This window comes from Suricata suricatta, chromosome 16 (assembly GCF_006229205.1).
Source record: "Suricata suricatta isolate VVHF042 chromosome 16, meerkat_22Aug2017_6uvM2_HiC, whole genome shotgun sequence".
Taxonomy (NCBI): Eukaryota; Metazoa; Chordata; class Mammalia; order Carnivora; family Herpestidae; genus Suricata; species Suricata suricatta.
Window position 1 is genome coordinate 56,591,566 of NC_043715.1, and position 6,299 is coordinate 56,597,864.

Consider the following 6,299-nt stretch of genomic DNA (forward strand, 5'->3'; position numbering starts at 1 on the left):
GGGGGGGGGCGGAGGGAGGCGGGCAGGTGCACTGAGCTCGTTCCTTGTCCCTCCAGGCCGCCATTCGCAGAGCCAGCGCCATCCTGCGCAGCCAGAAGCCGGTGATGGTGAAGAGGAGGCGAGCCCGCCCCACCAAGAGCTCCTGAGTCCCCGCCCCTCACCCCCCCCCCAGCAATAAAGATGTCGGCCACCGGCCTGGGGCTCTGCGCCTGCGCGTGTGTGCCTGCTTGTGCAGGGTGCTTCCCGCCGTGACCAGTCCCATAACCGGACAGGAGGGCCTGGGGAGGGGGCCAGCGTTCCTGCCGGGTGGGGATTGGTACAAGTTCCGTTTTGTTTTATTTTTTTAATGTTCATTTGTGGAAGAGCAAGCAGGGGAGGGGCAGAGAGAGAGGAGAGGGGCTGGAACTCCGGAACTGTGAGATCATGACCTCAGCCGTCCGGGCGCCCCTGGCACAGATTCTTAGTCTGAACACGTCAGTGACTGTTGAGCACAGCAGATTAGAAAGTGCACGCACTTGGACATGGAAAGTCGAGTGCAGTCCCCCCAGTCCTGGACCCTGTTGACGTGACAGCTTCAAGAAAGAGTAGAAGAGCCTAAATGTAAAGGACGGGGATCCAGGCCAAGAGCCGGCCCGCTTCTGTCACTTGTCCTGTCTGTGGCAGGGTGGTGTGGCCTGTGCACATGGGAGCAAGGACTCTCCAGGGCTCTGTGGTCTCAGACTGACAGTGGACCCACCCCTTCTGGAGGGTGCCCAGACCCCTGACAGAAGCAGGCCCTGGGGCGGCTCCCAGCCCCGGTGGGCATTACACACCAGGCACGTGGGAGGGAAGGGTCCCACGGGAGGGGGGGGGGGCAGCCGGGAGCGTGCCCGTCTCTGCCCTGCCCTTCTGGGACTGGGCTTGCTGGTCTTGGGCTCACTGGCAGCGCCTGAGTGCTCAGCCCCCATTGAGGACAGGAGTCCTCAGCTGCAGGTGACCAGAGCCTGTTCCTGGCTGGGAACCTGGGCAGCAGCCTGTGGCCTGAACCGGAAGTGTGTGCGCCCCGCCCCTCCCGTCCCTGGCCTCCATCCCCTGCCTGCTCTGGCCCTGGCCACCCCTTGTGCCTCACTCAGGACTGGCACCTGCATTGTTGCCTCCCTGCTCACTACACGTGTGTGCACGCACACCCTTATCCTCTCCCCTCCCCCATTCTGTAGAGCTAAAGTAGCTTCTGGTAGCTTCTATCCCTTGTTTCCTGGTGTTTGACAGCAACTGGTGATGGCTGCTAGGCCTGGGCCCTGGCTTCCGGGTCCTGCCGACTTGGACTCAGCCGCTAGCTGCGTGGCTCTGGGCATGTAACTAGACCTCTCTGTGCCTCTTGTCAGAATTCAGTGGGGGCACCTGGGTGGCTCAGTCGGTTAAGCGCCTGGCTTCAGCTCAGGTCATGATTTCATGGTTCGTGTATTCAAGCCCTGCGTCGGGCTCTGTGCTGACAGCTCAGAGCCTGGAGCCTGCTTCAGATTCTGTGTCTCCCTCTCTCTCTGACCCTCCCCTGCTAGCGCTGTCTCTCTCTGTCTCTCAAAAATAAACAAAAACGTTAATAAAATTTAGAATTCTGTGGGCTGACTAGCAGAGGGCCTGCACAAGGCGAGTGCTCAGGAGCAGTGGGTGGGCTTCTAGAAGGCGAGCACCGCAAGAAGCTGCACGTGTCCGCGTACAGATCTGCGTGTGTACACGTGCGTGCACACATGGAGTGGCTGTTTCTCCCGCTGCCCCAGGCACTCCACAAAGGCGTCCTAGGCCCCGGCTGGGAAGGGGTCCCCGTTGTTGCCCTGACTGGTTTCCTCATGCCCCCCTGTGCCACCCAGTATGCCACAGAGGAAGGATGTGGCTCAGGAGATCCCTGGTCCCTGCTCTTTAGGAGACCATGTCCTGAAACAGCCTCGCTCCCTGTCCCCACTCCTGAGCCCTGTAGCCGAAGGCATCCACAAAGGCCCCTGTCTGTGGGGACAGGAGCCATCCCTCCAGGGGGTGCCTTTGGACGCGCCCTTCATGGTGGGTCACCTGGTCCCTCAATGCCTCTGTGTCCCCAACTATGAGCTAGGAGCATTTCGAGTGCCTGCTGCTTTGGGGCTCCACAAAGCAGAGATGGTGGTTTTGTGTGCCAGCTCTGGGTGTGTCTGCAGAATTGAGTGAGGGTAGGACACGCCCTCGGCGGCTGTCACACACGGTCACTCCGCACCGTGGCTCCGCTGAGACCTGCGTGCTTCATGGGAGAGGCTGGCCTGGATTGTACTCTATTTCCACTGGCACTACCCCTCAGATATGTTGACGGGTGTGTGTGTGTGTGTGTGTGTGTGTGTGTGTGTGTGTGTGTGTAAAAATGCACTCCCTGCCTGTGCGACCTTGGGCAAATTGCTCAATTTCTCTGTGCCCTCGTCCCCTCACATCACAGATCCTACTTCCTCAGGCTGTTGAGAAGACAGAATGTGCGAGAAGCTTGGGAAGAGGCCCGCCGTGCCCTGCCCGCGGGTCGTAATTGCATGAACGAACGTGTATTACTATAAATTAACTTTGACCGGTGGACTCAGGTCATGGGAGGTGTCTTCCCACGTGTATGCCTCTGCCTGCGTGGAAAATGATGCCCGTGATCTCCAGGACACCTTGAGCGCACATGCCAAACCCAAGCATGCGGGAGCGGCCCCAGCCCCGGCCTGAAAGTCCTGGCGCCCTCTGCAGCGTTTCTGATCCAGGCCGCCGGTAATTCTGTGGATTTCCTTTCGTTTCTCTCGTGGTCATGTGCTGGGACGAAACCGTTCTTTTGAAGGCTTTCGTTCAAAAAATGACGCGGGCATGTGGTGTGGGGACGTGCAAACGGAAGGAGAGTGTCTAGGGGCGAAGGGGCCCTGGGATCCCGGACGCCGGTTCCGCAACCTGTTTGTTGTGTGCCGTCTGTGGAAGGAACACAAACGTGCACGCCACGCGCGGTGAGGGGTGTGAGCCGCCTGCTGACTTCGCTGGCCCTGAGCGCGTCTCCCCCCGCCTCTGGGCTCCCTGCCAGCGCCGCCAGCAAACTTGCTTTAGCATCTGCGTGGGGTTTTTTAAGTTTTATTTATTTTGAGACAGAGTGAGTGCACACACATGCGTGTGCATGGCGGAGGGGCAGAGAGAGGAGAAAGAGTCCCAAGCAGGCTCTGTACCGTCAGCTCCAAGCCCAACGCGGGCTCCCCCTCATGAACCGTGAGCTCATGACCCGAGCTGAAGTCGGATGCTTAACTGACTGGCCCACCCTGGTGCGTTTTGTGTCGTATTTATGGGAGAGAGGCAGCAGTAGGGAACATCGTTGTCTCCGTAGTTTTTCCGTAAACCCAGAACTGTTCTAAAAAAGAAAGTAAAACAACAACAACAACACTAAGTCTATAACTCTCAGACTGGGAAGAATCCAAATGTTGAGTAAAAAAGGGCTGGCGAGGGCATGGGGGAATGACACACTTAACCTGGTCCACAGCCCACGGGGAACGATTAGGCAATATTTGTGCAAATCACAGACGAACGCACACTTTGGCACAGTAACTTCACCTGTAAGATTTGCTCTAAGGACCGTGCTTTGTGTGCCACATGGCCCGTCTCCAAAGATCCTGGTTCCAGCGTGTTGGCCAGTCAGGACCGGACTGGGAGGTCATGGCGCACGTATATGACGGACGCGGCAGCCGGGCGCAGGGCAGTGCTGATTTGGACACACTTCCAAGACTCTGGTTACGTTGAAAAAGCAAGGAGTGCCGTGCGGGGTACAGGAGGCTGTGTGCTGAGTGAAAATAAAAGGGGGCGGGCTTAACAGGATATATATTTGAATCTGCATTTGTGTGGAATCTCTCTAGAAAGATTGACAAGAACCTGGTAACATTGGTTGTCCCTGATGAAGGGAACCCAACGCTGGTGAGACAGGAATTAGAAGGAACTGTTCCTTTGTAGAAACTTTTATAAAAAAAAAAAATCACGTCTTTGCTTTTTGAAAGAGTAACATTCACAAGGTTTCCCAAGCTCTCCTTCCTTGAGGCATTTAATATTTGGAGGTTCTAAGTAACCTTCTAGAAGCTTTGAATGCATACGCAAGCAAATAACACATATCCTATTTTAAACAAACAATTAAAAATTAATAGAAATGGGAACATTTGCACTGTTTGCATGTTGCTTTTTTTCCCCCACTTAATCTAGTTTGGAGATTGGTCCATATTCACTCATAATGAATTTTTTTTTTTTATGTTTTAAAAATCCTAAGGGGCGCCTGGGTGGCTCAGTTGCCGAAGGATCCGACTTCGGCCTCAGGTCATGATCCCACGGTTTGTGAGTTCAAGCCCCACGTCGAGCTCTGTGCTGACCGCTCCGAACCTGGGGCCGGCTTCGGATTCTGTGTCTTCCTCTCTCTCTGCCTCTCCCCTGCTTGCAGTCTCTCTGTCTCTCAAAAATAAACAAACATCAAAAAGAATTAAAAATTCTGAATATAGTGTGTGTGTGTATACAGAAAATAATTCTAACACGAGCACCTGTGTAACTAACACCCAAATAAACAGGACTGCCCGCTTCCTAGAACTCCTAGGTTTCTTGCCAGCTGAAGGTAACCAGGATTCCCAGCTTTATGCAAACAACCTTCCTCTTACAGTTTTACAACCTACACACCCATGTTGGGCAGTATGACTTTTTACCTGCTTTGGAACTGTGCACGAAGGGATTTGAACTATGGGAATCTTTTATGACTTGTGGGTCTGGCTGATCATGACGTTTGTGATTTTTCCATGCTGCTGGGAGCAGTGGTAGTTCATTTGTGTCCTGTGGTATTGTTTCTTGAACACACAACTGCGTCTCCAGTGCGTGTGGGGAGGGCAGGTGTGCAAAGCCTGCGGTGCGTGTGTAAGAATGCTGAGGCACAAGTGTGCGAGCCGTCCTCTCCGTGTGTTCTAGCATTGCCCGCTCCTGCCAGGGCCACACGATGGGCTCCGTGGGGCTGTGTGTGCTCCCACTGACTTATCTTCTAGATACACGCGTTAATTGACTTAAAATTAAACTTCATTGCTAGGGTTTACACAAAAATTCAAGTTTTGACAGACATATGCACCTGTGTGACCACTGACAGCAACAAGATGTGGGACGTGCTCGTCACCCCAGGAGGCCCCTGCCCCGCACTCCTGGACCACAGAGACAGTGACCTGCTCTCAGCCGCTACTGGCTGGTATTTCCGGTTCTAGGATTCATGCAACAAGGTTACGTTGTACACTTTGAGAGTCAACTGAGCTGGCTCTTGTGTTAATGTTTGCTGAGGAGTATTCCATTCTATGAACTCACAATTTTATTCCATCCGTTTGAACCTTTGGAGGGTTTCCACTTTTTGTCCATTAAAGGAAACAACTGTGAAAGTTCATGTACAAGTCTTCATGTAGACGTGTTTCCCTTTCTTTCTTCTTCATCTTTTTGACAGAGGACCACAAAACTTGCTTAATGGACAGTGAGCCAATCTGAAGCCAGCTGGCCGCCCAGGGCTGCCGCCTTCCAGGGACCCTCCCGCCCTCCCAGCACTCAGGCTTCACCCCCTTTACCTCTGCGCCTCTCCCAATCGGCTGAGCCCTTCAGGAGCTGGCCCTTAGGTGGGGCACTTGAGCTTCCAAGGCAGACGGACAGCCTCTGGGTCCTACAAGCCACCAGGAGGGGGCCCTTGCTGGGACTGGAGATGGGAGATAGCCGAGGACCGGCAGATGCCTTGACTGTGACCCAGAGAGTGGCCGGCTCACCAGGTGGGAAGGAGCCAGCAGCTTCCCACACCTGTCACCAGGCTGTCCCGGAAGGCGGGGACGTTGCGACACACCCCCGTCCTCAGGAACACACAAGGACAACCACCAAGAGCAGGTCCACCCTTTAGATGGGAAATCGGGGTCCACCCCACTGCCACCGGACATGTGAGCCGCGGCCCGACTCAGGGACTTGGGGGGAGGGGGCGCGTGGCAGAGGGAACCGTCCCAGGGGATCTGTGAGGCACAGCAGCTGCTTTTCCAACTTTATTTAGAAAAACAAATCCAGGTCCGGTGCCCCCACACCCTCCCCCACCCCAGCCATAATTTAAATAACTTAGAGACAGAGTTGGGGGGTCGGGGAAGGGCTGGGAGAAGAGCCCGCTACAGCCGCCGCAGCGCCCGCTTCTTGTCCGTCTTTTTCTTGGCGGCCAGCTTCTTGTCCCGCTCGCCGGCGTGCTTCTTGGCCATGGGGCCGTCGGCTCCTCCCGGGCCCCCGGGGGCCAGGGCGTCGGCGGAGGGGGCCCGGGCGGCCTCGGC

General features: G+C 55.5%; 1 protein-coding gene across 1 annotated transcript in view; it reads right to left on the reverse strand.

Moving 5' to 3' along the window:
• Window positions 1-6,008: 6,008 nt before the first annotated feature.
• The window catches only part of UBE2S (ubiquitin conjugating enzyme E2 S), a 4,511-nt gene continuing 4,220 nt past the window's right edge, over window positions 6,009-6,299 (reverse strand). The window contains exon 5 of the mRNA XM_029924787.1: window positions 6,009-6,299. This exon is cut by the window's right edge and continues 16 nt beyond it. Within this exon, the coding sequence (XP_029780647.1) occupies window positions 6,144-6,299 (156 nt within the window). The 3' untranslated portion in view covers window positions 6,009-6,143.